This window comes from Lepidochelys olivacea (assembly GCF_965140295.1).
Source record: "Lepidochelys olivacea isolate rLepOli2 genome assembly, chromosome: 6".
In the NCBI taxonomy this organism is placed as follows: Eukaryota; Metazoa; Chordata; order Testudines; family Cheloniidae; genus Lepidochelys; species Lepidochelys olivacea.
In genome coordinates, this window is record NC_140416.1 from 82,935,698 (window position 1) to 82,960,707 (window position 25,010).

The 25,010-nt window shown below is 41.3% G+C and overlaps 1 protein-coding gene across 3 annotated transcripts in view; it reads right to left on the bottom strand.

Annotated features, from left to right (window-relative positions):
- RALGAPA1 (Ral GTPase activating protein catalytic subunit alpha 1) overlaps positions 1–25,010 on the bottom strand; it is a 235,006-nt gene that overhangs the window by 158,555 nt on the left and 51,441 nt on the right. For 2 of the 3 annotated variants that reach the window (XM_084632410.1, XM_084632409.1), the window contains exons 14-16: positions 24,771–24,900; positions 22,564–22,801; positions 22,085–22,246 (exon numbers count right to left, since the gene is read on the bottom strand). In XM_084632410.1, coding sequence (XP_084488536.1) covers positions 22,085–22,246; positions 22,564–22,801; positions 24,771–24,900 — 530 coding nt within the window. Of the gene's footprint in view, positions 1–14,708; positions 14,850–22,084; positions 22,247–22,563; positions 22,802–24,770; positions 24,901–25,010 lie in introns of all 3 variants that reach the window. The other variant, XM_084632408.1, reaches the window with a different exon arrangement.

The window sequence follows — 25,010 nt, forward strand, 5'->3', positions numbered from 1 at the left end:
CAAGACCACCCTGTCCGATGCGGACAACATGTTAAACAGGAAGTCTGAGGATTCCTCCATCTCCTCGGCTTGGAGGCTTGCTGCCACCCTCTTTAAGAGTTCTTAGTAGGCCTTGAAGTCCTCCTGCGGAGTGGAGAGGGGCGGGGCCGCAATCGCCTCCTCTGGGCAGGGCGAGGAGGCTGGTGCAGTGCTGGGGTGTCGGCTAGCACTGGAGGGTCCATCCCCTGGTTGGACTCCGGGCATGGTGCCAAGGATGTACATCCCACTGATTCCTTTCTCAGGGGTCTGGAGAGGGAGGCCAATGGTGCTTCTGATGCTCCAGCCACCGAGCGAGCTCCCACCCAGGGCTGCGCCAGAGGCCACGGTGCCCACTGGTACCATTGGGCCGGCCACGACACTCTGTGCCACTGCATCTGCTGTGGCACCGCCGGGGCAGGCTGTTTGGGTTGGCTGGTCTGGCCCATTGAAGGACGGCTACGAATGGAAAGCGGAATAGCGCAAGATCTGCTGCTATCTCTGGACCAGGAGGAGCGGCAGTGCTGGGATCTATGGTGGCCATGGGACCGCGATATCGACGTGGAGAACCAGTACGGACAGTAACAGCTGCTCCGCGAACAGCCTCGATGGGCGGACCCGCAACGGCGAGACGCCGGCAATCGACACCCAGGGCTGCAGTGCCTTGGCGGAGACTTGGAGCGGGAGTCCAAGCAGGAACGGCATCGACGACTGTGCCGTGACCGACTGCGGTACCCTCTCCGAGGATCATTGGCGATGTCCGCCGCGGCCCCGTCGATATTCGCTCCTTGAGGACAAGTGGTGCCGAGAGTTCCGGCCGGACAGAACCCAGCCAGACAGTCTAGTCGGTGTCGAGGGCGATCCACATGGACTCTGCCCCAAGCGGTGAATGGTGTCGAGAATGTTCCCTCAACCGAGGCCAGTAGCAGGCCAGAGACGACTGCCGAGATCCCAACGGCAGCTTGCCTCTGGAACATGGGGCCAATATCGGTGGCGCTCCGGGCACCGGCATGGTCCCTTTCTCTTTTGGTCTGAGGCTTAAACGACTTGCAAATCTTGCACCTTTCGCTGATATGGGTTTCTCCCAAACAGCGCAAACACTTCTTGGCATAGAACGCCTACAAGAGCCACACAATTAAACAGCTAACTAACTACAGATACTAACACTGAATGATCAACAGTTCTGGGGACAAACTACAGCAAAGCTGGAGCAGAGCAGTTCCGATGCACCTTCACTGGCGGCAAGAAGGAACTGAGGCTGCGGGGAGCGCGCAGCTCCCCTTATACCACTCCAGGCAGGCGCCACTCCAGACTTCGCGGGGGGCGTTCCTCCCTACAGGTACTGCTATAGGAAAAACTTCCAGCACTGGTGCACGTGGCAAGCACGCACACCTATTGTGGAATACACATGAGCAATCACTCGAAGAAGTTACCTTACAAACCTCCAGTTTAAGAGCTTGTATGCAGAGCAATTTAACCTTTGAGCTGAAATTTCGTTTGTTATTCAACCACAGGTGAATATTTTGGAGAAGTTAGATACACTTCCATGTAGCCATTTCTGAGATATACGAGTGTGTCCATTTGTGGGGTGGTGGTGGAAAAAGAAAGTAGGTATTTTCATGCTAAAAGTAATTGCGGGGGAGGGGTGGGAGAAGAGGGTGTGGTTGTGATAAATTTGTTTTTATTAAAAAAATTCTATCATGGGCTTAATACTTTGGGGCAGATCTAGAACCCACTGACATCAATGGGCATCTTCAATTACTTCAATGGATTTTGGATTAGGCAATTCATGAGAAGAAGCAGGGGGCAAATTAGAAAAAGGTTTATTGGTACTCATCCAAGCTCTGCTCTGTCCACAAAATAAGCTGCACCCACTTGAGTGACTAAAATGAGATTCCCCTCACAGGAGAGGGTGCAGTTCTTCATAATATGCTCACCTTACTTCTTTCTTCCCCACTTTGATTAGCAGTGCATTAGTTAATGATAATAAAAATATCAACATCTTTAAGTACCTGAGTTAACACCTTATTGAGATGAAGCAATAGTCTCAGGTTTCAGTGGGGGAGGTCTAGGTTGGATATTAGGAAAAACTATTTCACTAGGAGGGTGGTGAAGCATTGGAATGGGTTATCAAGGGAGGAGATGGAATCTCCATCCTTTGAGGTTTTTAAGGCCCGGCTTGACAAAGCCCTGCTGGGATGATTTAGTTGGGGATTGGTCCTGCTTTGAGCAGGGGGCTGGACTGGATGACCTCCTGAGGTCTCTTCGAACCCTAATCTTTTATGATTCTATGTTCAGAAACAAAGTTATGGTTTCCTAGCAACTGTAATTCATCTTTGTTGCACACTGGCATAAATTCAATTTTGGACACTATTTATTCGGGGGAGGAGGGTGCGTTTCTTATTAATTGCATTGCAGAAACACCTACTTGGGCTTTGAATCAAGTGGTGTACAAAACATACACAAAAATACAGGTTTAACCCTTCCTAAGATTGACCCAGGATTGACCCGTTCCTAAGATTCTGGGAGGGGGGCGCTGCAGGACAGGGAGAGTCTGTAGTTAGGCAAAGGAAGGAAAGGCTGCAACTCAGGGCTCTTAGATGCGCCAATGTGACCCAATCACATCTCTCCTTCCTCTGACCTCCCTATCCCCATCTGCTGGGCCCACCCATTGCTTCATGCTGAGAGACAGGACAAGACGACTACTTCATAGCAGCTGGTGGGGTGCATGAAGGAATAGGCACATAGCCATGCTCAGAGATCAAACAGCAGCAGATGGGCAAAAAGCAGGAGATTTTCCACAAAAATTTATGGGGAGAGGTCCAGCTTCAATATCTGCAGAAGGGTCACAGAAGTCAGGGAAGGCTTGTTCAGAGGGTGGAGAGAAAGAAGCAGATTTTTTGGCTCTCATCTATCATCTTAGAGCTCTTAAAGACAAATATTTTCATTCTGAAGATTTCTAGGATTGACTGTATGATATATAAGAAAATATAAAACATGTGCAGAGATAGGGTTGAATTATAGTCACTGAGATTATAAAAAATAGATTTATCTACATTTCAATTCTCAGTCATAATATTGTTTCATCAGAGTTTTGCACTGAACTTGGAGGAAAGCTGTAAAGGCACAATATTAAGCATCTCCCTCTGCTCCTCCCTACTCTCTCAATTTATGGCTTCCTTTGCCTCTTCATCCCAATCCATGGAAAATTTCCCACTTCCTATTCAGTAAGCCTGTTCTCTGCCCAACACCTTCAAATCCATTTCTTCCAGGCATCTTTGCTTCCTTTGCTTCATCAATAACATTGCCTCACTCTCCCTTCCTTGAAGTATCCTGTATGTTTTAGTTACCACAGTGTGTCCCAAATGGTTATGGAGCCATGTATAATTATTTTAAAACATTCTAATTTAAAAATTTTCTTTGATAGAAGACTGCAGATATGCCTCCAAAGAAAGTAGACTGTACTAATCACATTTCTAACTACAAGGATCAATTTGCAAATCCTCATTTTTATTTTGTGAATTAAATTTGGAAAGTTTACTGCTATTCTATTCATGGAGCTATAGCACAATTTAGAAGCACCTGAAAGGTGTAGAAATGGCAGACTTGTATTCAATAACTACAACCATAATAAAAAAAAGTGTCCTATATGTAAAAAGAAAAGGAGTACTTGTGGCACCTTAGAGACTAACCAATTTATTTGAGCATGAGCTTCCGTGAGCTACAGCTCACTTCATCGGATGCATACCGTGGAAACTGCAGCAGACTTTATATACACACAGAGAATATGAAACAATACCTCCTCCCAGCAGGACAGTGGGGTGGGAGGAGGTATTGTTTCATATTCTCTGTGTGTATATAAAGTCTGCTGCAGTTTCCACGGTATGCATCCGATGAAGTGAGCTGTAGCTCACGAAAGCTCATGCTCAAATAAATTGGTTAGTCTCTAAGGTGCCACAAGTACTCCTTTTCTTTTTGCGAATACAGATTAACACGGCTGTTACTCTGAAACCTGTCCTATATGTATAATCCAGAGTAAACTCGAGATTCAGATGTTCAGTTTTTGCCACAAGTCTGTCAGCTGATTGACTTTCAAAGAGAAATGTCACATTTTCCCCCACCAGAAAAAGTGAGATCTCAGACGCTGGATTGGAGCTAGTCATTTTCTTTCTGAAAACTAGTGTATTACAGTGCACATGCAGAAAAGGTTTTGGAAGTGTTTCTTTCTTTTGAGCCTTCTTAACTAGTGAACTCTGGCTGGTGGTCAACTACTTTTTTCCTTAAGTGTGGATTTTCAAAGGACTGAAAGTGAGTTGGGTGGCTAACTCTCACACAATATGAACAGGATTGGCACCCAATTCCCTTAGAGTCCTTTGAAAATCTTAAACTCAAAGTCCAGTGGTGCTGAAAGCCAGTTTTGATAAAAAGATTACTAACATTCTAATATGCACCCTTGTGAACAAGGGGGCGGAAGAGCTGTCACAGCCAATTTAGCCAGTCTCACCTTCTGTTATGTAGAAGTAAGGCATGGTGGACAGCCAGATCAGGCCCTGATTGCTTCTCCACTCTGTGCTCAGGCACTTGGGCAAGGAAAGCCCGGAGAAAAAGATGGTCATATGCAATTGAGCTGACATTTGAAGAATGCAGAGATACCAGAAACGTCTGGGCTATTTGGGAGCAATCATGACGACCCATGCTCTGTCATGCTTCATCTTTCTCAGTGCTCATAGTAAGAGTGGGACAGGTGGAGAGTGGTACATCAGCTGCCGTGATGCAGTAGAAAGGCCTTCCCTTTGGGGCCTTTACTCTGGGTTTCCCTAAAGCAATAGCTACTACATTTTGTGTTGTCCTGAATTGTAAACAAGTCACATGTCAGGGTCCGCATTGCTGGAATGTCGATTGAACCAGACAGTTCTGTAGTTCCAATTCTTGATTCCCAGATAGGAATCTGCTGAGGCTGTCCCCAAGCATATCGTGTATCTCTGAAAAGTGCACTGCTGATAGAATGATGTGGTGACTGATTCACCAATTTCACAGGTTGATGGCTGGTATACAAATTGATGGCTGGGTTGGATTTCATGCTGCCTTGCTTGTTGATATAGAATACTGCCATCATATTGTTTGACTGTACTTGAACATGTCCTGTTTTTATGTTCTTTTTATGGAAGAAACCTTTTGCAAACTGAGGACTGCTTACAAGTCCAAAATGTTTAGACATTTGTAGAGTTCATATGTCTCATGCATGCTGTGTGTTCACACAGATGAGTGCCCCATCTCAACAAGCAGGTTTCTGTGATGATTATTTTCTCACATGGAGGGGAAATGAATGGGAGTCCCATACACACAGTTGATAACTGTTTATTTCCACCACTTTAGTGAGTCTCCTGCTCTCTGGGAGATAGATTCATGTTTTTCCATGCTCTCTCTGCTTGGGACATATACTATATTGAGCCAGACTTATAGGCTGTGAAGTTGAAGCCTTGAAAACTTTGTTACATATGCACAGGCAGCCAAGTGGCTTAAGAGACTAAGCTCTGCCGTCAACTCTGGAACTCCACTATGGCGAGAGGCGGAAGTGGAGTCGACGGGGGAGTGGCAGCCGTCGATCCCACACTGCGAGGACGCGAAGTAAGTGATTCTAAGTCGATGTAAGGTATGGCGACTTCAGCTATGCTATTCTCATAGCTGAAGTTGCGTATCTTAGATCGATCCCCCCCCCACCCCCAGTGTAGACCAGGCCTAAGACATGACCCAACCAATGTCTGAACTGGCTTGAAGCTTTGCGACTAGTGCCTTCATGATCAGGAGTCTGTCCTTTGGGAGATATGCCCTGACTCTGATAGAGTTCAGTGATGACAGAACTTTATCAGAGCATCTCTGTAGGGACCAACATGGATTTCTCTTTGTTTACACAGATGCCCAGTGATTGCAGCAGCTTGAGAAGAGCTGTTGTTGCTGAATGGACCTCTTGATGAGATCTTCATGTCAACAGCCAATCATTGAGGTATGGAAAGATAGAAATTCTGTTGTGTTAGAGGTGAGCTGCCACAACTGACATCACCTTTGTAAACACCCTTGGGGTTGTAAGAAATCCAAAAGAAGCACCTTGTAGGGATAGTGTTTTGGACCTACAGCAACTCTGAGAAATTTCTTGTATGCTGGGTGGATATCTATATAAAAATAGGGATCTCATGTTGAGAACTGTGAACCAATCTCCTTTGTTTAATGGAGAGAACTGTTGCTGCCAACATTCCCATTCCGAAATGTACTGCTCGAATGTAGACAGTGAGTCACCATAGATCTAGGATAGGTTTCCATTCTCCCCTTTTTTGGGGGGGGGCAGGGGGGAAGAGGGGAAATCAGGAATCTTGAATAGAACCTTTTTCCTTGTTATTGAGGAGTGTACGGCTCCCAGATGCAGAAGGAACCTTTTTCCTGAATGAGCATCTCCTCATGTCAGTGGTCGCTGAAGAGAAAGAGGGCTGGACATTGTAAAGGGGGAAGGGAGAGGAACTGTATCATGTATCCCGCATGAACAATGTCGAGGACCCATCTGTTGGATGTTTGATCCACCAGTTGAAGAAATAGACTAGATGGCCTCCAAATCGGGTATAGGAAGACAAGTTTAGCAGCAGACTTGGTTCACAGCTCTAGACAATCTTGTCATAATTGTTTCCTTATAGATGGCTGGGTTCCAAAGGTGAAAGCAAGAGGAGCAGTCTGTCTAGTTCTTTGCAGCCTCTGACACTGCCTTGGAGGCTCATAAGTTCTGCGGTGGAAAAATGGTTGGGAAGTAGATCTTTGCTTGTATGATTGCAGCCTACGGAACTCTCTCTAGGGTGCTGGTGTATAAACCCCAAGCAAACGGTGAGCACCTACTGTTATTCACACCTTCTTGTCAACTGTTTGAAATGGGCCATCCTGATTATCACTACAAAAGCTTTTTTTCCCTCTTGCTGATAACAGCCCACCTTAATCGATTGGTCTCGTTAAGAGTTGGCATGGCATCCCCCATTTTTGCATGTTCTCTGTATATATCTATAGCAAAATATCTTCTTACTGTATTTTCCGCTCCATGCATCTGATGAAGCTGGCTTTAGCCCACGAAAGCTTGTGCTCAAATAAATTTTTTAGTCTCTAAGGTGCCACAAGTACTCCTCGTTCTTTCTGCTGATACAGACTACCACTCTGAAACCTATAATTTTTTTGCTAAGCGTAGGGACTTCTGTCTTCTCACTAATGAGACTGCTCTCCTCAAAGGGCAAGCCCTCTACCGTGGATTGGACCTCTCCCAGGAACCCAGAGGACTGAAGCCACAATGCTCTCCCCATGAGCACTGCCATGGCCATTGAATGGGAGGCTGTGTCAGCTACAGCAAGTGCAGTCTGCGGTGATGATCTCGCAATCAGCTTTTCTTCCTCGATAAGCACTTCAAACTGTCCACTAAATTCCTGTGGGAGTTGATCTGAAATTCTGTGAATTTCTTATAGTTACAAACTTGAATTTGTCCATTCTGATAGTTTGTTATTCTGAATTGCAGGCTAGTGGAGGAAAAGACTTTTCTACTGAACAAGTCCAAACGCTTAGCCTCTTTATCAGAATGGGTTAATTTTGGCTGGTGTCTGTTCCTTTCTGACGCTGCCTGGTCCACCAAATTTTGGAGTCGAGTGAGTAAATAAAAATTCTGCTCCCTTGGCACCAATATTCATGCTTTCTGAGATCTAAAGGAAGCCCATTAGATTCAACACCAGGACTGCATTGGCATGCTGGTGGAGGAGGAGATATCCTTTCACCAATGTCTGAGTCATCAGATAAAAAAGTTGGATTATGTTCCATGAGCGGTGCTGATGGTACTGTATGCTTCATAGTATCTCTTCTTGTAAAGTGTACCAGAGACCAAATCTCTGCATACACTGACAATACTGTTGGTTTAGCCACACCTTGATTAGTAGAAGGTCTAGTGGAAGGACTTCCCCCCATTGTGCCACTCCTGGACAGATCAAGTCAGAATATCTCTAGAGATGGTAGGGCCTGAAAGAATGGGCAAAACTTAGAATCCTGCACGATGAGGATGTCTTGCTGAGCACTGTATTTTTCTCTCAATGAGGGGGGAAATGAGCGCTCCTCTCCACCTGCACCATCAGAGTCAGCTTAGTGAGAGCTCTTGGCAACGAGGACTCCTAAGTCAAAAATCCTGGTACCATCTGTGCTGGCTGTGGCCAATAGTCTTCTTTCAACAGTGCCTTGGACAGTAGCGGGGTAGCTGATGGTGCCAGTTTCAAAGCAGTCTTGCTTTTCAGAGCCAGGGTTTTAGTGCTATGCTCTGAAAGTGCTGTGGTACCATCCCCAAGGACTTATAAAAAGGGCTTTCCTTCTTAGGAGAGAGCTCAAATGGAGATTTATCTCTCTTCTTATGATAGGATCTTCCCTCATGTTTCTGCTTAAGAGGCTGCGGAGGACTTATTCCCACCTTTCTTGGTAGCTGTAGTGTAGTCTACAGAGCCTGGCGGAGCATTGTCCCCCCCCAAGGGGTTCTTCTGGGTCTGGTCCATTAGGACTCTCTTCAGTCGGTAGGTACTCATGTACCTTGCAGGTTCTTGGAGGAAAGGATTGGCAAATTGAACTCTTGGAGTAAACATGAGCTTCTCCAATGGAGTAGACTGGTCGTGGTTGTCACTGAACTGGGAAGGATCAGCGACAAAAGATGTAGTTCTTAAAGCCCAGGATTCCGGGGGGGGAATATCGCCAAATTTAGCAACACTGTATAAGCTATTACCCTAAGGAAACTAATAAATATTTACAGATAAAATCACTGAAGGAAGCAAGTGCTGGACCCTGGAGCATTCTGTTTCACACTATGGGCAGTAGAAAGGAACTGGAGAGGTGATCGGTCCATGCTGCCATTTATACCCTTGGTCTGAAGCACCAGGAAGATGACTGTGCAGATGCGGAACAACAGCCATTGCTATAAAAAATTTTCTGGTCTCAGATGCATTGAATGCATGTGCACCCCACAGTACAAATAGGAACCATTGCTCAAAGAACACTCCACCCCCAATTTGGAAGACATTTGAAGGTGAGGTGAAAGAACAAGGAAGAAGCAGAGACAACATTATTGGTATGAGATGATGAGGGACTCGAACCAGCTGACTGAAGCCTGTGAAGAGGTATAAAAACTGCCATCTGAGCACACAAACCATAACAGAGGGGTCCTTCTTTGGTTGGGAGCCAAAGGTAACAAAACAGGGAGAAACTGTTCCTTAGCAGAAATAAGCTTTCCAGCTCACTGCTGATAATGTAAGTTAGGTCCCCCGGCTCTGGGGTCAGAATCAGAGCCAATGCCGGGGGGTGGATAGACTGACCAGATGTTTGGTATGGCTACTGGCTCCAGTGTCCACTCAGCTGCAAAAGTGGGATCGCTTGTGGCTTTAGTCATCTGCAACTCTCCTCCTACAGAATTTAGCATTATAAGGCTCTCTCAGTAGATATTGTAGTTGCCTAATCTAGTCAGATACTCTTCATACTAGCAGTATATGGCATTTGCCACATGCACCTGGGTTGGCAGTTTTAGAGGCATGGGAGAATGCACATGGTATGGAACTCAGGGACAGAGAGAAGCAGTGGCCAGGTAGTGAAGGCAGACAATGAGCTTTCAACATAGGTTTATGTATAGCTATACTTTCCAATCCAGTTCAATTGGCTCTGGTTACACCATTGGGAAGTTTTCTCCCACACCGTTAGAAACCTATACCAAGGCCTATGACGATATTTTATGCCAATAAATTGAAGCCTGCATCAGACCACCCTCACATGGTAGAAATTAGAACAAGTGAGGTTCTTAGGAAAGGTTTTGAGTCCCTGCCAGTCCCATTTAATACAAAAATAGGCGATCTTACCTTTGGGAAAATTTATTCACCATCTACCCTGCACAAAGGGGCAGTCATGAAAGCAGTATTTTTCTAGCTTATCTAGCTGTGCATTCTGAAATGTATTCAGTCTTATGAACATGCTAAGGATTCGGAACAAGCACATGTGAAAAGAATACTAAAAGAAAAAAGTGTAATGGGATGTGAAATCCCTGTTCACTCAGATTATCTTTAAATTTTGGCCTCTATTCATTGCTATTACTTACCATAACATAGACCTGCTAATATACGTGTTTTCTGTAAGACCTTACAAAAATTAAGGTTGTATGAAGAGTGAATCACTATAAATACAGCCTCTATAAGATTCTTTCCAAAAGTATTAAAGAATTAGCAACCCCAGTGGGAGAACTGTTCAGGGATGCTAAGATGCTCTTCTACATGGACTGGCTGTAGTCAACAGCCTAAACTGACAGAACGCAGAAGGTTAATGGTATTGGCCTGGGCATCTATGCTGCAACATTAAAGTTTAACATCCTCTCAAGAGCAGGCCAAGTTGCTGCTTCCTTATCCTATCAGGTAAAGAGATTTAGAGCTTTCATGCCAGATTTTAAATGTGGTGCCCATTCAGGTTACCAGTTCTCTGCCCTTGATCACTAGAAACACTGTGTTGGACATATAAATTGCCACAAACATTCAAATATTATCAGAATCTAGAATTTTACTTGGTTCTTGGAGAAAATTGATCTGCCAGGTGATTAGACAGAACCCTCTGGTATCCACCAAACATGCCACCATCTCACTGCCTGATGTTCCTGAATGCAAGGCTAGAGCCTGACAACACGGAACCTTAGGGCCCAACAGAATAACCCTTAAGAACATGGATGCTTGTAAAACTGAAAGACAGAATGAGCATCAAGAATTCTCCACCATTCATCATATTATATCAAGCAAGCAGAAATGTGATTTAATAAAGCTGCAGCTCATGGCCACTATAAAGGGGTGTCCATCTTTTCATTATAAGAGTGTTGTAGTAGGAACTACATTTTTCATATTTTTCTGATAGACATTAATTTCTCTTGCTCCCCACTTCATGCTAGGAGATAGGAGCAGGTATCCTCATAGCAGCTAGAGCACACAACAGAAAAGGCATAAATCCAGGAGGATTATCTTTCAATGAACTAACTCAGGTCAAATGGTGACCTGCACTACATGAAGATGGTGTAAGGATACGAGGGGGCACATTGTGCCCCCTTATGCCCATGTACCAGCTATCTGCATCACAGATAGCAGCACTGCAACTAATGCAGTCTCCATAAAACTGCTCCAACTACCTCCAAACAAGTGGAAAGAAAGCTGCTGAAAGTATGGAGCCTTAACTCACTGGATCGCAGCTTCCCTCTCAGGCTGTTATGGGCAATGCTGGCTCTAACAGAGGGCTTACTGCCAGAAGCACGATTGACTCTCAATAGCGTCAAATGAACTAATTTTATGGAGTACAAAGTATACTGAATACTTACTCGCTGGGTGTATTCGGAAAAAAAAGTAGAAAAATGCTTATCTTAAATATTAGATGATTTCAACATAATTATAATTGCACTTATTACTTTCATACCAAAGGAAATGTCCTTTTAAAGCAAGAGGCCCACTGCAGAAAAAAGGTCTTTCAAAGTAATATTTTTAGAAAATCCAGTCTCCAGTTCTGAGCACCATTAAAGGAATTCAGTAATCAGTTTTCAAATTCATAACTCCTAAGAATGCGTAGGAGGCAAATTAGCAGCCTTCATTCTCTGATAGCAGCTAATAACTTTTGAGTGGGTCCTTCCATTATGGGGAATAGCATTCAGCATATTTTTTCCTTTCTTTTTTAAATGACCTCTCAAACGCTATACACCACAAAACAGAATCCGGAAGGTGTAATTTTTTCTCAGCGCAATTCAAGATGTACTATCAGGGAGAGGGAGGTAAAAGCCTTCTGTTTCCCTTTTTAAATACTAAGGCTGATCTGCAGTGATTTCTGTTCATTTAATTAAAACAACAACAAAACCCAAGGTATTCCAAGCCCATGTTAGTCACTTTAGAGCAGGGGTGGGCAAACTTTTTGGCCTGAGGGCCACATCGGGGTTCCGAAACTGTATGGAGGGCTGGGTAGGGAAGGCTGTGCCTCCCCAAACAGCCTGGTCTCTGCCCCCGCCCCCTATCCACACCCTCCCACTTCCCGACTCTGATTGCCCCTCGGAACTCCCGAACCATCCAACCCCCCTCCTCCGTTCCTTGTGCCCTGACCGCCCCCTCCCAGGACCCCCCGTCCCTAACCACCCCCCAGGACCCCTTGCCCCTTATCCAACGCCCCTGCTCCCTGCCTCCTTACCATACCCCTTAGAGCACCAGGACTGGCTGTCGCACTGCCCGGCCAGAGCCAGCCACGCTACCACACAGTCTAGTGCAGCGGGGCAGGCCGGCGGCTCTTGCAGCTGCACTGTCTGGCAAGAGCTCGCAGCCCCACCACCCAGAGTGCGGGCGATACAGAGAGCTGAAGCTGCGCAGGCGGGGGGACTGCATGGGAGAGGCCGGAGACCAGCCTCCATGGTTGGGGGCTCAAGGGCAAGGCAGGACGGTCCCGAGGGCCGGATGTGGCCTGCAGGCCATAGTTTGCCCACCTCTGCTTTAGAGCCTCAGTTATTTTTGTAGGAGAGGAGGATGATATAGGAAAAAGTATCAATTGTTTTGAAGTCAAAAGTGTTTGTTTGATTTTAAGATGTATAGGCACTCAAGGATCTTTATCACTATATCTTAGTCACTTCCACTGCTCTTTATTACATATGTATGCGTGCATACAGTGTTTGGTGCTTCATCTACCAGTATACTGATGCTGTACTGAATGCATTTTATTCTTTACCAAGGAGAATATTTAATCAAGATTTACAGATTAAAAGATCAATATACATCAGAATAAGGCTACTAGATGTTTTATAGTGCTAATTAATCTTCCTAATTCCATTCTACCCGCTGGCGTATTTAGAAGCTCTTTTAGATTAGCCCAATCTTTCATGAAACAGATTTTAGAATAGCGTGGTATTAGCAAGCAACATTGAGTCTATAACAAAAAATATTACATTTAAATTCTGCACAAAAACCTCAATGCATTATTTTCAAACACTAGGGTAAAACACCACAGTTGGGCTATGAGGGAACACCAGGGAAAACACCAGTGGGCACAAGGCCCCACCATTAACTTTCTTCCTGTCCTAGAAACCTTAAATTCTCTAACCCCACTTTTTTTAGATCTACAACTGACTGAATAAATAATAAAATAAAATAAAAAAATAATGCTTTCCTTTTGTAAGAATCATATCTGTCCCAAAAGATTTGATTTTTATAAGCGGTTGATTCTTACAAGCAGAGTATAGGTTAGTAAAGGGAATTATTTTGTCCCCGTGGTTTTGATCACTATATGGCGCTTGATTCTTTTATCAGCTATTCTTATAAATGGGAGTACACTGGCACCATCTAGTTTTTAATCTATTTTCACCCACACATCTCAAAGCACTTTACAAAGAATGTTACAGATGCAGAAACTGAGGCACAGTGAGGCAAACTGACTTGCTCATGGTCACCTAGCAGACTAATGGCCGAGACAGGAAGCCTCAATCCCAGTCCAGTTCTCTATCAACTATACCATATTGCCCCCCTAAAACCCCCTTCCCCCAAATTATTCAGAGACCCAAATCCAACCATTCTTTACACATAAAAGATTGCAGGATACGGTGGGTTGTGGATTTAAAAAAAAAAAAAAAAAAAACAGGTTGAAACCCATTTGTTCTAGTCCAACCTGCTTCCCAGAGTAGAATACCTTGGAATGCTGATAGGGTTAGCCAGGAATGCACATTTTAGAGGAAAGGTAACAAGTTGTCAGGTTGCTTCATGAAGACCTTGTTAGGCAGGGGATAATAAGGAGGTATGTTAGCAGAAAAGAAACTAACAGCTTAATGAAGGTACTTACAAAACAGCAGGAAAAAACCCGACACATCTAGCACAACCGGCTAGTTACTTTTAAAATGTGTTTGTGCTAATTCTAAATTTTACTTATTTGTTGACAAACTAAATACTCCAGAAGAAGCTATTGTCAAACTTCCAGCCAACCATCCTGCAGCACCAACCATGTTTTCATAAAACTTCAGCTCTGTACAGAAAACATTATCCTCTTTAAAACAAAACAAACAAACAAACTGTTTGGGGATTTCCAACTGTATTTTCCACTTTTTATATATTTTAAAGGAGGAAGGCATATTGTAGAATATATTTTGCCATGCTACATGGCTTTTCTGAAGATAATCTCTTTATAGATATTCAATCACAAATTACTTTTCTATTACAGTTGCCATAATGTTGACAACACAATGTCTGTGGACAGCATGCTCAAAAACTCTTATGCTGAAAGACTGCCTATGGCAAGCCAATCAAACAAACAATCTGTTCTTTTTCTTCTCCTTCCCCCTCCACCACAAATAAAGCTTTAGAGCAATTCTATCCCCCAGCCTATGGATGTTAAATTACCCTTATTGAGTAAACTGAAAAAGCAGAAAAGTTCCATTATTTTCACATTAATAATAAAAATTGGCACAGCACTAACTTCTAACAGCTCCAGAATGGGTTGCAAATATAGCATGATATTTCACATAACTCAAAATGTTTATTCTTAATCTCTTCCCTTCTCCTCCCCCTGCCCCATATTTTACTTTGAAGAATTTATTGATTTAGCAGAATTTGAAAGCAGAAGAATTAAAAAAGTGATAAAGGGGGTGCAGAAATTAGCAGAGGTGGCACTACCTGAAAGCTCATCAGAAAGGGGAGTGAGAACAATATCAGGCAAGAAGGGTTTGGAAGTATGGATCAGAACAGGAGCACTTTTAGCACTGCGTATATAGGCCGATGGCAGAGCACATTCACCAATGGATCGGCTTCTCATGGCTTCAAAAAAGGAAAAGAAAGAAGTGGGGAAGGAAAAAAAGAAGAGTGACTATAATGAAAGGCTTGTGTCACAGAAAAAGCAGCAACAGAGAAAACAAAGAAAGGAAGAAAACTTTACAAATTAAAACATTTCAGCACGGCAGATATTGGCAGAGCTGTAAGAAAAAAAAAATCAGTGGACACATAAGACATTTTGAGTTTTAAACTTTTTATGTAAAGCAGCAATAATGCCTTTAGTCTAACAGTTACAATGATTTTCCATCCCAAACTGATAAACTAATTAAATAGCATTATTTTCCACTGCATCAGGGGTTGAAAAATCAGCAAGTTCAACACCATTCCAAAACCAATCAGAATTTGTGCAATTTTAATCTAAAAAGTAATTTACACTCTTAGTTATATTTTTCTAGACTAGCTTTAGTGTTGAACAAGAGTATCCTAATTTTGAAATAAACCAACGATTTTCAATTCAAGAATTTCCAATGGGTTTAAAATACTAAAAGAAAATTAATTTGTCAGAGATTCACAGTTTACACACAATACTAATAAAAACTACTAATAAATAGTTCACAAAAATCTAGTTAAAGTTCATTAACAATTTCTTATTTGTAGAGAAAATTTCAGTAGTAAGTTCTGAACATAAATGGATATTTGATAAATCTTCCCAGATATGAATATTTTCTTTCTTCAGTTTATTCGACTAGCTCAGTTCAATGACAGGTTCAAAGTCGAGAAACCAACTGAGAGCTGAAAAGGCTGAAAAGATTGTTTTCCACTTCCAATTTATGAATAAAAATGAGGTGTGTGAAAGGAGATCTACTAGTTCTAAAATCTTGAAGGACATAGTGACCAGAAACAACCAGTTCAGTTTGCTAACTACAGATAAAATACTTCCTTTGTCTAATAAATTAGTTTTAAATGAAAAATGAGTTTGATGGAATGGAAAAGCAAGCTTATTTCCAGCTCATTTAGTTTGATTTTAGTTAATTAATAAACAATTTTGAATTGCAGTTTGTGTATTCTTATTTTAAATTCTAGTTTCCATCCAAATGCAGCTTGACACAAATCACAAGTAAAAGTTAATCTAATAAATCAGAAATGTGCCATTCAAGATTTTCTAACAATTTTAAAAAATGCAAAAATTAAGAACCTCAATAAATGGGTTAGTCTTAAATAAATAGATATAGATGTAGTGTTTCCTCCTGGTTATCAAAAGGTATCAAATTTAGTGTAAAAGCTGCATGTTTTAGTCACTAATCAACAAGTTTTATTGGATACCAGGCAACAAGAATCAACCACTCTTTAGGAAAATAATTAAAACTACAAATGCAAAACAAGATTAAAAACAGATTATTTATATAAGGATTCCTGCTGGTTGATTCTGAATTAGTCAATTAAATCACTTTGATTTAAGTCAATCCATCCTGATTGGTGGGATTATTTATATAAGGGTTGCAAGATAGGAATTATATTTGCCATATTCCCAATAATCTTTTAACAGTTCCTTGGATAATATTGGTTTGTTTCCATTTTGCAGTATATCAGCAAGAACATATACTACAATTTATTTCTGGCAGTATAACTAAAGCTTATAAAGATACAATTCATGATCTTCCAGTAGTTTTCTCCTTCGCATTTTCATGATGGAAATCTTAATTAAATGATTTCAAAAACCACTATACACGGACATTTTTTTCCATGGGAATTTCAGTGCTTTTTTTAAAAAAAGCAAAGCTTGATTAGTAAATACAATATCTATAGACTTGTTACTCAGTTGCATGTATCTTCAAAACATCTTGAAATAAAATATGGGAATCCGATTCTGCATGGGAATCAGAAGTACATGGAAGTGGTACAAGTTGGAATTAGTCACATCACACTTATCACTCCAATTAAAGGGATGCCTCTAACATAGCAACATGCAGAAAAAAATGGTGAGTCAATGTATGTGGAGCAGGAAACACATGGAACAAGTGGAGTATACAAATTATACAGTTCTAAAAGCACTTTGAAGAGAGTCTGGTAAGACATCTTTTAAATCAAAACAGCTTCTTATTAAACATAGGGCTTCTCTATTCAAACATTTAACTGGAGGCAAGTTGGGGTATGAATCTCCTCTGCATTAGCCCACTACACACTAAGGGCTAGTCTACACTGGCAACGTTAAAGTGCTAAACATTAAACAAAAACCACAAGGGGCGTGGACTATCTACACTGGTGCTTTACAGTGCTAAAACTTGCTGTGCTTGGTGGGTGAGGGTGTTCACACCCCTGAGTGAAAAAGCTGCAGTGCTGTAAAGTGCCAGTGTAGACAAGCCCTAAGTGTCTGTTAGTGTCAGTTCATTTGTGTACTTTGATCTAGTCCTGTTTCAAAGTCCTTGATAGATCAAAATGCACTAGGGAACTGTTAGTGCATATCATTAGGGTCCATAAAGACAGACAGTGTATAGCAAGCTAGCGCGGGGTCAATTCACACAAACTCAGTACTGTATAGACAAGCCCTCTGCTTATGAAAGAGAAACTGACTAGAAGTAGCTTTGCCGCAAAGTCTACAAGTAACCGTAAGTGCACGGCTCCAGCTTCCTTTATTTTCAGAATCTACAGTATTAAAATATAGGCCATATTCTATTATTAGATGCACAGCATGCATTATTGTGTATCTTAAAATAAATCAAATGAACATGGATATTAGAAGATTTTTTAAACTACAGAGCATGTACCTAACTTTTATTATAAGATACTAGACCTAACACAAATCTTAAAATGAAGTGTTCCTTGTAATCAGGAGCTTGTCTCCTCAACTCAGTGCCCTGGAATAGTGTTTCACAGCCTTCTGAACATTCCAGCCCATTTGCAATTGAGATGATGGAAATGTAAACTGCCTTTCCAAGATAAAAATGCAAATCAATATTAAGACAACTGCCTATGAGGTGCTGTGAAATACATTAGCCAGTCTAGCTCAAAATTTTTAAATTATTTTAGTTTAAATAAGATGCGCTATATTACTATCAATAGTCAAGTAAGGGGAGTCTTATTACCAGGATTTGAGGTTTTCAAAATGAGTGAAGGTTGTATAGCAATATTTTTTTTTACAATAAATTGTACCAGATAATTCTGAAAGTTCACAAGGAAAAGTCTTGATTTTTTTCTCTGTCTAAATAGAGTAATAATAAAATTAAAAATATTTATTCTCCTTCCATATCATGATTTGGGGGTGGGGGGAGGGAGTAGAGGAGGCAGATAGATATGCCATACTTGCTGCTTTCATTGTATGCCTATTTTACCCTGACCTGTTGACTATTTGGGGCCACATTCTCACCTAAGATATGCATCAGTAAATATCTCACATCATTCACTATTGTTCTTGCAGACATGTGTAGTGATTAGTGGATTTTTCATGTTATGATATACCTCTAGGATTAGAATCTGCTGCTTAGGCTACGAATCCTGGACTCTAGCCCAACAAAGATTTTTCAACCCATATGCATACAAAGTTAAAAGGCCCTTTTTGAAAAAATACTTTACATAAGATCAGGCTAATAAATGTACACACTGCTTATCAGAGAAGCTGTGAATTTTACTCGAGTCAAACATACACAAAAATTTGGTGTGCAACTAATGGGTGCTGGCATGAGGATGGCTCAAAACAGAGGTGACACAGACGTACACAAAACATACAGATAGAAAAATAACCCCATCTTTTTCTTACCATAAAAATATTCGACATATACTTCCCCTACTCAAACATATAAGGAGTATATTACCAACAATCAAAGGAAATCTACTGTATATCAAAGACCAAACATCACGTCTAAGGACTGACTCCATTCCAAACCTAAATTCAGGTCTGTTTGCAGGGTCAATATAGAATTTAAAGAGGATCTGATAGCCAAATATTGTGTAGGAGAATATATATTCTACCCCTGGACACCAAGGTCTTACAATTACAACCATGGTCATAATCAATTTATGTTCTGTTTATTTCAAATAAGAAACCAAGCAATGCCTTCCTAGTGCTTTACGATATTAGCAATTGGTTAAGATCTTGGTCTCCCTCTCCTCACCTGATGAGAACTATGCTTATGAGGGAGAAGAAAATAAAGCACAGGATTAAAATATGGCAGGGTTCAATTAACTCACCAGAGCCAGCCTTACATATTTAGAGTGGGAAGGGGAACCTTGACGTTCTCAAACCAATTTATTGCTAATGCTACACATCACCACCAGCCGCAGAAGTCTTTAAAGTGAACTCTGGCTACTAAAAATCATTAACTCTCTGTATTTAAAAACTGAAGAAGGAAACTCATTACACATTTTACTTAATTTATTGTATGTCAAGTAGAACAGTAATAGTTTGATAAAGATGTGAATAGTTTGCAGAAAAATTTAGCTAATATCGGAGTAAAATTTTTTAAATTATCTGATTACTTATTCCAAACAAAGTAAATTGTAAATATATGAGAAAAATTTAGTAGCCAAAAGGATATTGGAGTATGTTACTGTAGATCACAAATAGACCATTTATCACTTCATAATTTTTTTTAAAACATAGGAATTTGGGGGGCTGGCTCTGGCACCTATTTTTGGTGTTTCCACCTTATAACTGTAATATTAATGCTAGGAAACTTGTGCACAGAAAATATATTCCCATGTAAGCATGGAGATTTATGATTTTTTTTTAAAACGGTTACATTAATAAAAAAAGTGTCCTGTTAAGATTCCTTCATGCAAAAGGATTGTTTGGGAGAGAAAAAACAAACAGATGATATGTTACAATGAGACTAAAATCAGATTCATTTGTTACTGATTAGGTCAATATATAGCTTAACCTGGATAAGTTTCAGTGATTTAGGAATGAAACCATACAACATCTACCTTTTGAAATGTTAATAATTAGAGACAGCAGAAATGTAACAGGATCTTTAATTTGGAATCACCTTGTTAAGGCACTTAAGGTTAACAGAAAACTCTCATACAAGGATAATCACAAATGAACTAGAGAGAGACAATAATTACATTTTAAAAATCTGAACCATAAGGAAGAATACTTAGTCAAACTAGAAGTGGTCAACTTATCAGCATGAGAGATAGGAAATGCATATTAGCGTTTGAATGCATGAGAAAGGCAGACATTTGAAGTTGTATTTAAGCTTTTTGTGGCAGAGATTGTGTCTTCCCACACATTTGCACAATGGATTCCCAGCCCTGATGGAGGCTTTAGGTGCTACCATTAAATAAATAATCAGAGAATCATAGAAATGTTGAGAGGTCATCTAGTCCAGTCCTGGTGCTAAGGTAGGACCAAGTATATGCTAACCATCTCTGGCAGGTGTTTAAGATGCTCTTAAAAACCTCTAACAGGGATTCCTACTCCAGTGCTCAACTACACTTTTAGTTAGAAAGTCTTTCCTAATATCTAACCTAAATCTCCTTTGCTGCAAATTAAGAACATTACTTCTTATCCTACCTTCACTGGACATGAGAAAAACTGATCACTGTCCTCTTTGTAACAGCCCTTAACATATCTGAAGACTTATCAGGTCCCCCTCAGATTTCTTTTCTCAAGATTAAACTAGTCCAATTTTTTTAAGCTTTCCTCATAGGTCACATTTTCTAAACTTTTTTTCTCCAATTTATCCACATCTTCCTTAAAAAGCGTGACACCCAAAACTGGACACAGTATTCCAGGTGAAGATTCATCAGTGCCAAGCAAAAAGGGACAACTATCTCCTGCATTTTAAATACAACACTCCTATTAATACACCCCAGAACGTTAACCTTTTTTACAACTGCATCACATTGTTGGTTCATATGCAATTTGCAATCCACTATAACTCCTGGATCCTTTTCAGGAGTACATACTGTCATTCCCCATTTTGTAGTTAGGAAGAAAAATATTAAATGCACAAGTGTAGTACTTTGCACTTGCCTTTATTGAATTTCATCTTGTTGATTTCAGACCAACTCTCTAATTTGTCGAAGTCATTTTGAATTCTCATCCTGTCCTCCAAAGTGCTAGCAGACCCTTCCAGCTTGGTATCATCCACAAATTTTATAAGCATTTGCTTCACTCCATTATCAAAGTCTTCATTAATGAAAACACTGAATTGCACTGGACCCAGAACAGACCCCACTAATAATAAATAGCAGAAACTAATAGTGTTGTAAAAAGAAAAGGAGTACTTGTGGCACCGTAGAGACTAACCAATTTATTTGAGCATAAGCTTTCGTGAGCTTTCCAGAAATTCTGGAAGGTGAGAAATACTTTCTGAAAGTCTACGTCAATTATATATTCAACTGCTGACATGCATTCCCTGTGTCTCAAAATGTGTTAAAACATACCAGCTGTTAGGCAGTATCAGTAAAATTTCTTCTCTCACTGAATGAGGCTAACATCATTTACCATTATGGAGATATTGAAACAGCAACAGACATTTCTAAAAAAAACAATTTCTCTTTTGAATTTAAACAACTGCAATTTTCCTTCAAGCAATGGAGAAAAACAGAGATCACTTTAGGAGATAACCCATAATAAGTAAGTTTTTAGTCCAAGACATACAAGCATGAATGAGACCTCCATTAAGTAATCCATCTAAAACACTGTCTAGCATGACTCATTTTTAAAACAGGAAAAAAAAAGGTCTTCAAGGAATACAGTAGTGGCATTGATCACTGCAGGAAGTTAGCGTTGCACATGTTTGTGCCTATTTATAGTTACCAGAGGTTTTAGGATATGTCCAAGAAGACAAAACACTTCAAAATACTTCTAGCTGATTCACATACTTTACATGCCTCATTGCTCTACTTTGGAAATCCATTGCATATTTTGCACAAAATGTATCCAAATAGCATTACTTAGAGAGCCTCATACTAATCACCTATGCATATTATTCTTGACATGCCTACTCTTGTCATCACCTCTTTCTAACACATAAAACAGCAACAAAACTTTTTAGTACAGCTAAACTGTGCCTAAGCAATTGGGTAAAACATTAAGCATGAATACACCATTTGCATGATCTGTATTTGTTAAAAATCTATGTATAAGTTATGAAATGCTATTCACTTACCCCAAAAACCACCACATAAGATTGCATAATATATATTTACATACATTACTAATTACCACACATGAAACTTGTGTGGGAAAGTTCACTATGTAGATACAAAAATGTTCAGTTATGAATCCCCCTCCCACCCCCCCATCACGTCTCATAGTTTGTACAGATACATACCAACTGTTTTCTGCCGTACTATGCTTCTTGCCTTTTCTGTCCCTGGAGATCCAGTCGTCGTAGCACTGCGCTGTCTCATTGGTGCCTGTCCAGGCTGATCACGGCTCCAACCTCTAGAAAAGGACTTATCGACAGATGATTTTTGGAACTCATGCCCAACTCCTGCAAAAAATATAAATTTTGAATCTATTCACTTAGTCACCTGAAATGTTCATATATTAAACGTTTGCAGTGGTCACCTTTTCGAATATTTTCCACTTAGCTTCAAATGTACAAAGTCAAAAACCAGGGACTGAGGTGAGGCTGACTGGCCTGTAATTCCCCAGATCCTCCTCCTTCCCTTTTGAGTTGACAGACACAGCTAATTAGACATACACTAGGGCCCACCTCCCTCTTTCCCCTCATCTCCTCCAGGACTCAATGCCTCACCTTCTCAGCTTGACCTATATAATTAAATTATATAATGCAGGATGTCTTACCTTTGCCTTTGTGCTTTTTCTGTTTCTGCTCACTTAATTTATCCAGTGGTAAGTCATTGAGGTCCAGGCTGTACAGGTTTCTAGCTAATACTTTTGTTAGTGTCTCCATAGTCAGTGACCACTCAGTGGCCAGCTCTTCCCAATATGTCAGTGATGACATTACAGACAGCAAATCATCCCAAAGCTCTCGAGAGATGTACACGTTTAGATTTGCTTTGATCCAGGCTACTATAAGAGTCTAAAAGAATAAGTAATTTAAGTGACAATAGTTGGCTTGTTAACATAAGCCAACAGAAGAGTATTCGAGCATCAGATTTTACTGTCTAAAACAAAAACAGAAATATCCATATAGCGTCCACAACGCACACACACATATACCCCCACCATCTCTACCTCACACAAATCTTACATGAATTTTCATGTGATGATTAAGCCTTAATGTTTTTGTTTTCACTCATAGTTGTGTGGTATGTTTGGTCATTTACCTGTGGAAACAAATTGGTTTGATAAAAGATTTCTTCAGATCTTAACATAGTTTAGTCTGGATTACATCCCATGCACTTTGTTTCTTTTCTTTTTTTTTTTTTTTTAAAGCAGCTGGAGATTCTCCAGACCCCGGAGAAGCCGTCAAAAGACCAACTTGGGGCTATCTACTTTGAATGCCTACTACTAGCCCTTTCCCATGAAACAATATTTTTTGCACAGGTAGGGCACTCCCTACAAGGGGAAAAGGTGGGACTGCAGTTTTCCAGCTAAGCACATGGCAAAAGGAGAAAGACTACTTAAGAAGGGTGTTTCTCTAAAGCAGGAGGGGCCTTACCATTGCCACATGAAAAACAGGATATGCAGGAAAGAAGCCATGAGGGACTTTGCCCTGCTGGAAATACTGGCAATCTTTGGATGCACAGAAGGGATGAGATCAGACTAGAGGGTATTTTCCCAAAGATCTGTAACTCTCAAATGCTTTAACAGTAACATGATTACAGTTCAGAAACTCCTTTCTTAAGCCTGTATTCCTTGTTTTCTTGCCATGTTGTCCCCAAAATGGGCTTCTAACTTAACCCGAGTGCCCACAGCATCAGTGGAACTCTGGGAAAGCATATGTAAATTAGTGGGGGGCTCAGGAGGTCTGAGGCATTTGGTTTAAGGGTTTAAGCTGGCTGAACAGCAGAGTCCCATGTCCCAACCCCAGCCTCACGTCCCCATCCCCGAGCCCCCAACCTGGCCCTCCCCACCGCTTGTCCTTCGGGGCCAGTCCCCGGAGCCCCAAGTAGCCTCTTTCCCTCCACTGTCCGCCTCCAATCACCTGCTTCTACCACATCCCGGCCTCCTACCATCTCCCCAGGGCTGCTATCTGGAGTCTCATTGGTCCCTCCCACTACCCAGAGCCTCCTTCCTGCCCCTCTACTGTCCCAGCCCCCAGAGGGGCATCGTACCTCTAGCTGATTAGAGTCCAACAGCTTCACCTCCTCAGTCCAAGCTCAAAAGTACTCTCACACATTCACACCTTGTTTTGCTGCCCAGATCCCAGCCCACACCCATTCCTCTCCCCCCACCCTCCCGGCCCATTTCTGCTAATTGGCTCCATTGGAGGCACAGAGGAATGGTTGGGGGGGAGGGGAGGGGGAGGAGGAGCAATGCCAGCCTTGTGCATCCTGTTTTCAGTAAAGGAAAATAAGATCACCTTACTCTCTGGGCAGGGTGGGCATAGAGCCGGCAGGAAACCAGGGGGTTAGGGGAGGGGAGCTGGACCTTGACAAAAATAATTATCCCCAACTTAAACAAAGAGTTGTCAGCATGTTGTTATACAGAATAATGCTACTATTAGATGCAACTAGCCCTTTAACATGTAGTGGTCTCAATATTTAGGCAATATGCTTAATATTAAAAATTCTAGTCTCACAGATGAAAGAGAAACAAAGTGGGTGATGTAATATCTTTTATTAGACCAACTTCTGTTGGTGAGAGAGACAAGCTTTTGAACTCTCAGAGATCTTCTTCTGTCCTGAAGCTATGTAAGCTCAAATGCTTGTCTCTCTCACCAACAGAAGCTGGTCCAACAAAAGATACTACATCACCTACCTTGTCCCCAATACTCTGACCTACACAGCTACAATACCACTGCAGATGACAAACAAGTCAACTGCTTTTGTTGCAACCAGCCTCATAGCCAAAGTTAAACTCATATTAAAATTATATTTAATTGCCTGAAAAAGAGGTCCTGCAAGCCTTCCTGCTAAAGTGGAGTTCTTTCTTCCTTGATACTGCAGGAAAGCCTGGGATGGCATCTTCAGCACAGATTCTGTGACCCTGAGCAGCACAAGTAACATCTGCTCCCTGCAAAGCAATATTAAATTGAGTTACTTTTTCAGTATATATTTGGGCCGTGACACTTAATAAATGATCATTGTCTATGTTTCTCCGCTTACACAAACATATTTTTAAAA